Source organism: Melanaphis sacchari, unplaced genomic scaffold (genome assembly GCF_002803265.2).
Source record: "Melanaphis sacchari strain LSU unplaced genomic scaffold, SCAv2.0 Contig113_pilon_pilon, whole genome shotgun sequence".
NCBI lineage: Eukaryota > Metazoa > Arthropoda > Insecta > Hemiptera > Aphididae > Melanaphis > Melanaphis sacchari.
The window spans coordinates 353715-367324 of record NW_020270439.1 but is presented as its reverse complement, the minus strand read 5'-3'; the positions used below and the strand labels follow the sequence as shown (position 1 = coordinate 367324).

The following is a 13610-nucleotide window of genomic DNA, read 5'->3' as shown; positions in this document are numbered from 1 at the left end:
GTGTGTGTGTGTGTGGGGGGGGGGGATGGCGGTGCGGAGTGCCGACTTTGGGAATCATTGACGGTGGTGTGATAGGAAAGCTGTTGTGCGTATGCTTTTTAGTTATGTCAGTTGGTGGGGAGAGGTCCCTCGATTCGGCGGCTTGTTATCGACTGAAAGGGGCGTGTCTTGTTTTAATCACTCGTCACTATTCACTACACAATCTCGTTCAAAACACCGTCGACAATCCCGACGAGCTGCTGTTGGCCGTTGGATAAGTGTTCCCGACGAGCTCCGCGATTTCTCGTCCGACGATATTTTAATTTATTGTTTATATTTTACAAATTACTATACGATGGTTTTCATCTGGCCGAATATCCGTTTTTCCTCAGTCGTATGAAACGCGTACCAATAATTACAAACGCAACAATTTTATTGTCATTATGTGACCAACATCATCATAATACTATGATACTGTCCGAGTGCGTTCAAGTCTGCACCTCCACAGAATTCTCGTCCTTCCGGTGACGAAAGTATTGGACCTTTTTGAAGGTTTGTTTCCGGTAACGTTTTTGCCGTGTACACTCGCGCGCGTTGTGGAATCGCCACTTGTTGTGCCTGTGCGCCGCAAGGATAACTAGTAACTACTAACCACTGTTATTGTCACTACTACTAATGCTGCTGTTACATTTTACGGACTATATAGTTCTCCCATGAATAAGGGTTTTTAGAATTCTGGTTTGTCTTGTTTTTATAGTAATTTTCAAAACGTTTAATATCAGGTTTGATGAAATAGGTAACTCAAATGTCCTTATATACAGTACAACTTGTTTTTCTCGATTGTTATAGTCCTTAAAAAAAAAAAAATTGTTTTTACATAAATCAGTGTGGCGAAGTAGCTAAACTATAAATATATGTATTTTAGTTATTTATTATATTGTCAGTTAATACTAGTGTCTTATAGTTACTGCCAGATTATCACATTAAAATGTTTTTTAGACTAACATATTTTGTCAAACAAGATGTTACATTGTAGTATTTCATCAAAATAAGACAGATTTGTAACATTTAAATTCTTCAATTTTTATTGTCAGATATACCAATTCAACAGTTGTTTGGCAAGTTAATACAGGATTAATCAAACTTTATTGTATCAATTGAGTTTACCTATGTAATGTTAGAAAATCATCAGTATGTACGTAATATTATTTAAATATTATTATTCAAACAATTAAATAATTCTAATTTTATAAAGTGGGTATTTATAACTAGTTTTATTTCATAAAAAAAAATAAACATTCTAATCATTAGTTTTGTTTAATATTATCCTAGAAAATGGGATTTATATTTTCTAAATAAAGTAAAAAAATAATATTCTATTAGTGAGAGAGACAGACAAGGACAATAAATTTATTGTGGTTTTTCTATAGATAGTAAATAAGTATAAATTTTTAATCATATTTTAATTTATAAAGAAAAATCATATTTTATTTTTAGTAAAATTTAAAAAAAATAAAATATAAAATTTACAACTAAAAAATATACAACTATAGAAATATATTTATTAGCTACATGCTTATCAAACTATTAATTTAATTTACTATTTAGATTAAAATAATATGTTATTATTACAATAGTGACTAATTTAATTGTTGACAGATTAATGATTAGGTGTACTTTAATTTGATTCCAGTATTATTTATGATATTAGTAATTTTCTATTTCTTATAGGTAACTCAATTAAGAATCTTTAATAATAATAAAAAAAAAAATGTTTATTACATTTTATTTGCATGTGAAATGTTATTAAGAAGTTGTTAATTAGTAATTACATTTATTTAGGTATATACTGGCTACTTTATAACTATACGGTAGGTACTTAAAATTTTTTTAATCATACCATTTTAATGTATGAAGGTTAAACATAAATAATATCTTATACTAATAATCCTTCAAATTAATATTTATTATTTTTATTTTTGATGAAAAAAAAAATGTTATGAGTATAATTTTTTGTTTACTAGATTGTAAATGATTAATGATTTAAAATGGTTAATAATATTTCTTAACATACTTATATCTTTATAGTTCCTGTAATTTTTTTAAGTTTAAAATCTTTTTGATTATAGATGTAAAGTATATTGGCTAAATAACTTCAAAATGGATAAAGAAACAATACTTTTGTATCAACCGGCCAATCGTATGGAGGATTCTTCATGGAATTTGACCGATGTTCATCTTGACGACATTAAAATGGACAGTAATTTTGCCTGGATGTTGTTTTCACTGATATCTGGAATGGTGTGGGTAATTTATATTACTTACTATAATTCTAGAGTGACAGCATATATTGTCACTAGACTTTTGACTCGGTTCTATGCTACTAAAGGATATCTTAGTATAGGTAAATGTTTATATTTTATATTTATTATTTGAAATTTAGTTTTATTTCATTATTTGCTCAAATTAAATATTTTGAAATAAGTTAAAAATTATTTTAGTGTTATAATTAATTTAAAACAAAATATTTTCCAGGTTCTTTTACAGTTTGTGCTCTTTCTGGTAAAATTATGTTCAGAGATATTATTTATATCACTGAAGATTATACCATTAGAGTACAAGATGGCTGGTTGATATTTCGTTGGTGGCGATCTTATGTTCCTAAAGATGTATCAGAAGGTTGGCAAATCTTTTAATAATTATTTATATTAATATTTTAAGGATTAGTCTATTATTTTATATTGAAATATTTATTTATTATTTAGGTACCTAACTATGTTATTAGATTTTTGTATTTATATTTTTAGATTTGTCACATTCTGATACTAGGTTGTCCGTTATGTTAAATGGGTTTGAACTCCATGTATATAACCGTTGTAAAATGTATAGTAATTTAGAAAAAGTATTCAATTTAGATCCGTCAATTATTCCTTGGGATGAATTAAATGTCAGTGAGTACAAAATAAAGAAATTATTTATTATTAGCTATTAGTTAATTTTATTTATATAAATGATACTTATTATAGTTATAATTTTTAGAAGAAGAGGAAGCGAAAAATAATAAAGATAAAAAACAAGAAGCAGTGCTTGGCAAAAGTTGGAGAGACCTTATACCAGTGATAAAAATGGAAGTGTCATCTGTAAGTTTCATTATTTGTTTTATTTCATTACATTTTTTTTGTAATTTTATTATAAATGTTATAATTTAAAATGAAGGGTCGAGTAGTGTTTGGGAATCGACTTATACCTACCACTTTACTAGTCAATGTCGAAGAAGCCCATTTTGTATACTCTACTAAACCAGCTGCTTCAAAATTGGACCATTTTATGCATTTTGTTAAATGCAAAGCAGAAAATTTTAAAGTAAAATATTTTTATATTACATAAATTATGAATGTAAAATTACATTTAATATTATAGGTGATATTAGCACCAAGTCCTAAATATACTGGCATGGCAGATGATCCTCCTCGATACATGGGTGCTGGTTTTGTTGTATTTTCATCAAATAATATAGAACTTTATTACTACATGGACGAACCAGGTAAAATATTTTATAAAAATATCTTAAATTATTAATTATTAGTTACAAAATTTATATTTATACATTTTATAGGGGTTGTACCTGAAGAACCTGAAATGTTACAATTAGCAAATGGAGATATAGTTGAATCTGCTCCACCCATTTGGGGAATTGACATAAAGGTATTTCCAATTGCAACTTAAGATTTGATATTTTATTTTAAAATAACAAGATATTATGGTAACAAACTGAGATATTGTCGGGTTTTGTGCACATTTTATCTAGTTTGTCTCATAATTCACTAAAGATATGTCAAGGTATAACTTATAATTTTATATTTGTTCATGTTTTTATTTTTATAGCAGTTAATTGATTATTATTTAACGTAAATATTTTAATTTAACATATTAAACCATATAATTTTTTAATAATTAATAATATTTTTTTTAGTGTGGCAAAGGAACAGACTTCAGTTATGGTCCTTGGGCAGACCGACAAAGAGAACATTTATTTAAGTTGTTCTTTCCTCAAGATTATCAGGCCCTTAAGGTTAATATAAATTCTCTCATTTTCCTCATTTATCTAAAATTAAAATTAAACCATTTATTTTGATGTATATTATATTTTAGGTTAGTGATCCACCATTACCTGGTGAAAAACGTCAAGTACAAGCATTTGACATTCGTCTAAATACACTATATGAGTCTACTATTGACATTTTGTTTTCTAAAAATAAAGTAAGCTTTGTGTCTCAATTATTTTAATTATGATTTATTTATTGTTAATTAATCACACTTACTATTATTTATTTATTCTACAAAAGAACAAAAAAATTACTTTGTATGAATAGTATTAATTTAATGGAAATTAATCTCTAGTCACATTTTACTGGGATTCACCTTATAATAAATACTAAAGAACTTCTAGAATACCAAAATTTTATTAACAGTAGGAAACAATTATAATCATGAAATGTATTATGAATTTAATTTCTAAAATAAAATTTGAAACTTATTTTTTACTTGGCTTTCGATTTACAAAACTAGTGTGAAAACTTCAATAATGTCCAGTTATTTTGAATAATGTAATTAATATCGAGTTCAAATAGACATTTATTAATCTTGTCTGATCAATTCAATATTATTTTAGTTTATTTTTATGCATATTCCCACCGATTAAAAATGGCAATGAAATGAATATTTTTAAACATGAATTACTTTATGGCAGTGGCTTAGCCAGGGGGAGGGCTGAGGGGGCTGTAGTCCCCCCCTCCTGAAATTTTAAAAAAATTTAAAAATTATTGTATATTACTATTAAAATAAAATATCCAAAGTATTTAAAGTATACAAGTATATTAAATCAATATATGTTAAAAGTTATAGAAACAAAAATTTAAAATAAAACAACTTCAGCATCTGCATGTTCAAATTATGGAAGAACCTAAGTAAACTACAGCTATGTAAAAAATTGATCAGCCCCCCCCCCAAACAAAAATCCTGGCTACGCCACTGCTTTATGGAATATATATATATATATGTATATATGTTAATCAATACCATAACTTTATTTTTAGGAAACTAATGCGATTCATATTAATGTTGGACCTGGTTCATATATGGAAATTACCTTACCGTGGCTGGTAGCACATGATGGTTATACTACCAAAATTACTGGTCAGCTACTTCATTTAGAAGCTACTACAAGTTTACAAGTAAAATATTTTATTTTTATATATTCAATTTGTATTGTTTATTTAATGTAATTGTGTTTAAAGTTTCGCAGCTTATTAGAGTCTGAAACATTAGAATTTACTGCTCATTGCCATTATCCAATTCAGTGGAATGATCATCAAGAATGGTTGTTTAATTTAACTGGTTGTAAAGCAACAGGATGGTTTACTTATGCTCACAAAGGTTTTTTTCAAGGTAAGTCTTAAATTAATAATTATTGTTACCTATTCAATTTTCAAATATTTTTAAATTATTCAATTTTTTTTTTTTATAAATAGAAATGATAAATGATTGGGCCAGTAAAAGTAGGCCAGATATTTTACATTTTGTGCCATATACATGGAAATTTTCAGTTCTTATGAAAGAATTTGAATTAATAACTATTAGTAATGAATATAATTGGATTGATTGTTCATCTCAAAATCAAGAAAATGGTAATTATAATTTATAATATCTAATAGTTTTTTATTGAAATATGTGAAAATAGCTACAATATAATTAAAATTTTTCTAATTTTATTTACCATTTTATGGTGATATATAGCTCTTATTGCGGCTAGTGGTGATTTATTTGATTTTTCATTCGATCTTCCATTTACGGAGTTTTTACCTGATACATTACCTCTTCGATTTTGGATTCAAGGTGAAAGTATAGATTTATCTATGTATTTACCAGAAGTTTATACTAGCCGAAGTGTTTTACTGTCATTAAATCAGAATGCTAAATTACTTGGACGTGATGGAAAAGTATATAAGTCAAAACTAGATGATAATGGACGTAAATGGAGAAATGTTTGTCAAAAAAGGTATAGGAAAATTTTTTTAATAAATCCAAAATATGTTATTGTAATAATATTTAAAAATTTTAATTTAGTCTTGGATGGGTAGATTGTTGGACCATGCCAATTGTTGCTTTATCAATTAATTTTATTTATCATCCAATGCCAATGTATGGACCACCACCTCAAGCTGACATAACTACACCTGAAAAAGAAGAAAAATTGCTTTCACCAATGAGAATGCAACATCATAAAACACAAAATGTTCCTATTCACTGGACTCTAGTAAGTATAATATTTTTTATCAAAACAAATACATTTAAATTAAATTTTAATAGGATGAAGGACAAAAATTTGACCCAACTACACTACCAGCTGATAAAGTCAGTTTAGAGTTAGAAATTGGTTCATCAATTATGTTTTTGTACGGATCTTGGCTTAGGCATTTCTTTCATTTGAAGGTAAATTATTTTTATTTATTAATAACTTATATTTTTATAGTGTTTTAATTGTAAAACATTAATTTATATTGTGGTTTAGGAAAGCATATTTGGTGAAGATCAAATTTTTACAGACATGAATGATAAATTAAACCCAAAAAATGCAAATACAGATAAAGTTATTGATCAAGATAGTAATTCTTTATCAGATATAAAAATTCAAGTAGATCCACGAGAATATAGACCATTGGAAGTAGTTATTTCTATTACTATGCATGATTTACAGGCCCATCTTATTAAAGTAAGTTGAATAAAATATTTTTATTATAGAATGTAACATTGTGTATCATTTCAGAATTGTAATGATAATGATCCTCCTTGTCCAGTAATAATAATTGAACGTTTCGGATTGGAAATGAAAAAATCTTATAGGGACACTCAGTTACAATTATTGTTATCACCTAGTTTACTTATATCTAGTGATAAATTAGGAAATCGACCAGTAAAAGATCATCATTTAAATCAAGGACATTTAATGCTTTCTGCTTTACAAGTATGCACAATAATTAATAATTTATAAATACTTAACTTTTACTAAATGTATTGATAATTAATATTATATATGTTTTTATTTAGATTCGAGGTCATGCTATGTTTAGTGATGCTGAAAGGAATCTTAACCAAGACACATTAGAATATGCTTGGTTATTAGAAATTCAATTGGGAAAGCTTAGCGGTAAAGCTACTGCGCCTCAAGTAAGATTTGTATTATACATTATTTAATTTTTCATAGTTTCAAAAAAGTAATTATTTCAATACTTAATAAAGTTTTTTTTTACATTTTATATATATATTATCTATAAATAAACTAAATCTGCTTGCAAATAATGCTTTTCTGTACTTGTTTTTGTTTGTATCTTAATTTTGGATGTGTATAATTTATAATAATAATAATAATAATAATAATAATAATAATAAATTTTCCAGTTGTTTCATGTAGTGACTGGTTTAGAGACTATGTTTTTACTCATGTTTGATTCGGAAAATCAGCTCAAACCAGCTCATTTACCATTAGAATGTCATCACGGTTCACCTCCATCAACATGTCCTCATAATGATCCACAGGTCTGTTATAGATGTCCCACGGCTGATGAGATAAAATACCGAATGACTCGTGTAGCTATTGATGCTATTGATATTTATCTAGTTGAGTCTGGCACAGCTATTAATTTATGGGTAATATATTCAATGATGATTATATATATTTAAGTTTTTAATTATAATTACAATTAATGAACTTAAAAATGATTGAAAAAATTTATTTTAAGATAATTTGATAAGTAGGTATTTAATATTTAAAAATTAGTTTAATATTATATTATAATGATTGATGGGTTTTGAATATAAATTATACTAAGAATACGTAAACTACAGCTTACATGCATAATTTATATTGATATTACATACCACCCATGTTTTTAAGTTTGTTCAATCAAAACTATTAATAAATCTACTAATTTTTAATGGGTCACTATCACTAAATTAGCAAATCAAAATTGATTATTAAGCATTATTAGAATAGATTAACAGAATAGTTAAACATATTAAAATAAACTAATTTTACTTTGTTATTTAAACAACTACATTTTTCAAAATTTGTATTTGATATAAAAAAAAATTCCATGTAATAAATAAAAAATAAATATATTTTTATTTTTTATTTGAAATTTAATATTTTTATCTACATTTATTTAAATAACTAAGGTTCTAATGCAATAAGATACATTTTATGTATCACTATAGTAATATAATATAAATTTTACTAGTTTATAAACAACACTTTTTGATTTTATCTTATGTATTTATTTTTATAATATTAATGATCTAATTTTCAAAAATATGTTATTAATATTATTTATAATGTAAAATAATATAAAGAACAAGCTGACCCGGCAAACGTTGTTTTGCCATATTAATTATATCTAATGAATATTTTGGTATTCTAATAAAAAATAATTAAATTATTGTAAGTGAGAGGGAATTTCGTATACTGGTATATGACTGAGATGAATGGAGCATTGTGAATGATGACGGCCCATAAAAATAACAAAACACCAAATATCCTCACCGCCCATAAAGTAAATTTGTAAAAATGTATGTGGTTCGTTTGGCATTTGTAGCAATGAACCCACTCTATGATTAACTTGGCCTTTGATTTTGAATGTTGAATTAAATTGTTGACCATTTGTAGCATTATTTTTAATTATTTCTGTTGCTCCGAACGATGTCATTTGGAAACATGAATTGAATGTTCGAATTGACTTCAGGAACAGGTTAGAATCTGGATCCGTACCGATAAGTAAACCGTTCAATGTCAGGTGGTGTTTCAATTTCCGGTAGTTGCACTTTTCCTGACACGCAACACATATCGGCTGGCTCATTTTTGAACTTACACGCATTACAATACGGACATTCCTAGCACCAATAACAGTCCATAGCACCAATCTCTACTTTCGAATGAGCGTAATATTTAATATTGGGCCCATACTCGAATGCTAGACGAAGGAATGAATTGGATGTAAATGCTCTATGTACTTATGTACAATTATTTATGTAGATTACATTTCCATCTTTTTTCATAATATTAAACAACCGCGTATTTATTGCATATAGTTCCTTGGCAACAACTGTTGTATCTTATTTTATTTATTATTTTTATATTTTATTTTTTATTTTTTTATTTTCCATCGCCGATATCCAACAGTTGTTATAAATATTTGTGGTGAGCCACCCTTTACACCTAGGGGTATGAAAAAAAGTTTACATCACTCTCTGAGACCTACTTAATATACACAAAAGATTTCATGAAAATCGGTCCAGCCGTTTCGGAGGAGTTTGTTACCAAACTTTGTGACACGAGATTTTTATATATTAGATTATTAAAACATCATTATGTTTTACTTTTATTTGAATGTATTAAACATTGCATTTGTTTTTCTATTAAGCAATATAATATATGATGTAAATGAAAATAATGTATTTAATTAACTTATTATTATAATTATTATATTTTTTTAGGCTTCCCCGTTACGACTATCACATTGTAATTTACATAGTAATCATCTCAAGTCTGGTATTACACTGGTTATTCCAGCTGTTAAACTCAAACAATTTATTTGTGCTGGTGCACAAAATACACTCGGACTTAATAGTAACACAAACACTACTGGAAGTAATCGATCTCAGCAAAGGTATAATATGTATTTAATTTTTTTTATTCTAAGAATTTACTTATTTTTAAAGCATATTGATTCATTGAATGATTTATATTTTTAGAAATATTAGTGGTACCTCTAATGAAATTCAGGAAATGTGGCTAGAAATTGGTTCTGCATCATTAGGTCCTTTTATACTTGAGTTGGCTTCTTCTTTATCTGACTCTGATAAAAACTTACATCTTGTTCAACATAAGTATGTTTCAAGTATTTAAATTATATATTATATATCTATTTATTTATATTTTTTCGTTAATATTGTATAGATATCTTAAACTGCACGATGATCGTTACAAACGATTATGGTTTTTGTGGCCTAGTGACAGTAGATCTCTTGTGACCGGAAAATGTGGTTGTGTTGGTGGATGTGCCTTTTTTGGGCGTAATCAAAATGGCCAACGTTTTTTTAAACCATCTAAAAATGATATTCAAGATGGCATCAATATAGCAGCTTTAAGGTTTATACATTTTTATTATTTTTATTTAAAGTATACAGTTTTAAGTTATAGGTTATTGTTCACTTTTTAAATTATTATTTTGTAGAGTGAATGAAAGTGGAAAAGATCCAGGATTTGGCCAAAGTATTTTACATGATTGTCAATTAATATTTCATACACCACCGTACAATATTGGTAGTGGTGTTGTTATACATGATCATCCAGTGCCGCAATGGCCAAACATTCGTCTTGTAAATAAGGTAAAAAATAGTTTACATTTTGTTTAAAATAAGATTAAAAGCTTATGATTTATGTTTATTAGTTTACTAATTTAGTTCTGGTTTTTTAGAATTATCAATTTTGTTAAGATTTATTTTTATCAAAAATATAATATAATAACTAAAATTATCTTAAATATTTCTAAATAATAATGGCATTCTCTGTAATGTTTAGTTATTTCGGTTATTGAAAGAAATGTATTTTTATGCCATTTAAAGTGAAAATTTTGTCTGTAAATATTTGCTTATTTAATAAAATATATAGAACTCAAATTTTAAAATATTTAGAAGTATTTTTGAGTTTTTGTCAGAAATACATTCTAGTCGCACCTAAAAAATTAAAAATGTCTTTTATATTTATTTATATTTTTGAGTTAACACTACATATATATACTAGGAATATTTTCTTATTATTCAATCACTGTTATCGATAAACTACTAGACATTAATTTATGAGTTAGATTACATAAATTAAAACATGTGTCAACTATATTAAATGTATCTACTATATAAAAAATTATGTAGAGTAAAAAGGTGTTTAATAACTTCTTAACAATTTTCTTTTAGACACCATTTTCTGTTATTAATATTGGTTTTTAAAGTATACCATAAATTGCAGTGAGGATATTCTCAAACTATGATATTTTGATATTTGCACCATATTTATTTTCTTAATACAATTTTTTTTTTTTTTTTTTAACATGTTTTAATTCTAAGTAAATTTAATTTTAAAAGTTTATGTCAATTTAAAATTTAATAACAATCATGTTTGTAATATAAATTGACAGCATTTAAATAATTTAATTTTCATAATTTTATTATTTATTGTTGTGTAGTATTAATATGAATTATAACAAACATATTTTATAGTCCTTTATTATTAACTCTCTAAATTTTAATGACTTTATATTAAATGTATCTACTTACTAAAGACCGATAAATAGTACTTAGTCCCCACTGATCATGTAACATGATACTTATAATTATTATTAATATAAACACAACATGTGGTATACATAAATGCTGAATATGCAACACTTATTATTTACCTATTACTTATTAATTATTATACATATTATATACAATTATTCAATTTATTTCTATACTTTAAAAAATATAAATAAAAAAAAAAATGTTTTTAATACATTTTTTTTATTAATTAAATGCTTGTGTTTTTAAAAATCCAGCTATTTGGGACTTAAAACATCCCATTTTATTTCTGCTTTAATAAACTATGCTACATGAATGTTACATATTATCTAAGAAATAATAATAAAAAAACAACAAATAACTATCTGTTTAAGAAAATCAAATATGTAATTTTTGTTTAAAATGTATAATCGGTTCCTGATAGGTATACCAAGATCAGTCTGAGGGAAGCAAGAACAGTTCTAATGCCCCGACAAATATGCCATACACAATAGACAGTGAAGACATACCTTCTCCTTTACCCACACACCCATTATCTAGACGTTTCTCTTATTCTTCTGCTGCCAGCAGGTTTGTTTGGATCTATTTTTCAGCAATATCAATTGCAAAATATCTCTTATTACCATTTTCTAGACTAAATGGAGTACAAACAATAAGTCGAGAAGTGCCGTATTCACGCCTAATTGATGCCAGTCCAATCCCTGTACTTAAAATGGATTCACGACCACCATCACCTCACAGGTTTAATACTACTAGGTCCATATTGAGTGTGCCTGAAAACACATTAGCTGTAGACAATGGTGCTTGTCCAAAATATAGTGTTTCAGATTCTAGACTTGCTGTTGACTATTTTAACACAACAGCTCTACAATATAATGCACTAGTTACAAGTGCCCAGAATAATTCAGTACGTATTTTCATCTGTCCCAAATGGCTGGTGAAGTGACTGGTATTTTTAAAATACCAAATTGGGCTTAATTTTTCTATTTTGTGTTTAGATCAGTGCAGCCAATGCTGATTCCATACATTCTTTGCACCAAACTAGTTCAAAACATCCGTATTCACGAACATTATCTATAACTAGTGATAATCCATCTGAAGTATTTTTTTCGGCTGAAGAAGATCTTACTTTAACTAGTAATCTCAATAGTAATGATAGAATTACATTGGGATCAGCTAGATGCTCTTCACTAAAAAGTTCTTTAAATAGCAGTGGAATTGGTCAAAATGAATCTTTTATTAAGTAAGTATTTTAATGCAAAAAAGTTTAAATGTCTATATTTTATGTATGACATGTTTAAGGAATCATTTTGGAAGTGAAACCACCATCATACCCAGTAGTCCAGCATTATTAAGTAATATTACTGTTTCTGATGACGCAGCAATAGATCATCAAGATCATACTATATTAAATATAGACACATTAGAAGTAAAAACAATACCAAGTTTTAGTCAAATTCATTTATTTAATTAATACTATTTTATGTGTAGTGTGATTTAGCTGACGATGAAAAAACATTACTTGCTGTGGACATGACTAGAGAAGTCAATCAAAATCCATTATTGAAATCTAAACATAATTTAATTGATAATGTATATTCTTATTAAAAATTGTTATTAAATGTAAATAAATTATTATAATACCTTTTTAGGAACATGATGACGGAATTATAGATTCATCTGATTCCCGCTCAATATCTAGTACATCTTTTATGTCTGCGGTATCATCTCAAGAAGACTTGGCACTTATAAATTTGCACATGCATATAAATAAGCCTATTGTTGATTCTCCATTATTACTTACCACTTATACGAATCATTTATCACAAATAAGTTGTAGTAATTGGTCTCAGACATCATTACCAGCAGGATCTGATGTGTTTACTGTTCCAATTTATCAGCATACAATAGATGATCGACTTGTATTTATTGGTAAGCTTTATTTAATTGAATTAATTAATTTGTTATTACTATTTTATACTTAAATATATTATAGGTAGTAGGTATTTACCTAAATTTGAAACTACAGCTGAAGGCTTTACAAGCTTAAAGATGGTGTCTAGAACAGATTTCACAGAAAAAGAACCTAGTCCACTTAATGTACAAACACAACCTTCAAAGAAATATACATGGGATCAATCACAGTTTGATTTTACTCAGAATGCAAAAGAAACATTTGAAATTGGTATGTTCATATACAGTATTGCATTTATTATTGTTAAATAATATATATTTTTTAG

At 26.6% G+C, this 13610-nt stretch overlaps 1 protein-coding gene across 2 annotated transcripts in view; it reads left to right on the top strand.

Moving 5' to 3' along the window:
* The first annotated feature begins 208 nt into the window (after positions 1-208).
* Positions 209-13610, top strand: part of LOC112603894 (uncharacterized protein KIAA1109) — a 29482-nt gene continuing 16080 nt past the window's right edge. The window contains exons 1-31 of one of the 2 annotated variants that reach the window (XM_025352702.1): positions 209-531; positions 2109-2383; positions 2515-2658; positions 2787-2930; positions 3019-3119; positions 3196-3342; positions 3400-3523; positions 3596-3684; positions 3953-4051; positions 4132-4239; positions 5076-5213; positions 5277-5427; positions 5511-5666; positions 5776-6037; positions 6106-6295; positions 6349-6471; positions 6551-6751; positions 6806-7003; positions 7087-7206; positions 7438-7686; positions 9529-9701; positions 9787-9921; positions 9992-10183; positions 10269-10422; positions 11795-11940; positions 12004-12277; positions 12369-12613; positions 12673-12799; positions 12862-12963; positions 13023-13302; positions 13367-13555. In XM_025352702.1, coding sequence (XP_025208487.1) covers positions 2140-2383; positions 2515-2658; positions 2787-2930; positions 3019-3119; positions 3196-3342; positions 3400-3523; positions 3596-3684; positions 3953-4051; positions 4132-4239; positions 5076-5213; positions 5277-5427; positions 5511-5666; positions 5776-6037; positions 6106-6295; positions 6349-6471; positions 6551-6751; positions 6806-7003; positions 7087-7206; positions 7438-7686; positions 9529-9701; positions 9787-9921; positions 9992-10183; positions 10269-10422; positions 11795-11940; positions 12004-12277; positions 12369-12613; positions 12673-12799; positions 12862-12963; positions 13023-13302; positions 13367-13555 — 5005 coding nt within the window. In that variant the 5' untranslated portion in view covers positions 209-531; positions 2109-2139. Of the gene's footprint in view, positions 532-2108; positions 2384-2514; positions 2659-2786; positions 2931-3018; positions 3120-3195; positions 3343-3399; positions 3524-3595; positions 3685-3952; positions 4052-4131; positions 4240-5075; positions 5214-5276; positions 5428-5510; positions 5667-5775; positions 6038-6105; positions 6296-6348; positions 6472-6550; positions 6752-6805; positions 7004-7086; positions 7207-7437; positions 7687-9528; positions 9702-9786; positions 9922-9991; positions 10184-10268; positions 10423-11794; positions 11941-12003; positions 12278-12368; positions 12614-12672; positions 12800-12861; positions 12964-13022; positions 13303-13366; positions 13556-13610 lie in introns of those variants that run through there. The other variant, XM_025352703.1, reaches the window with a different exon arrangement.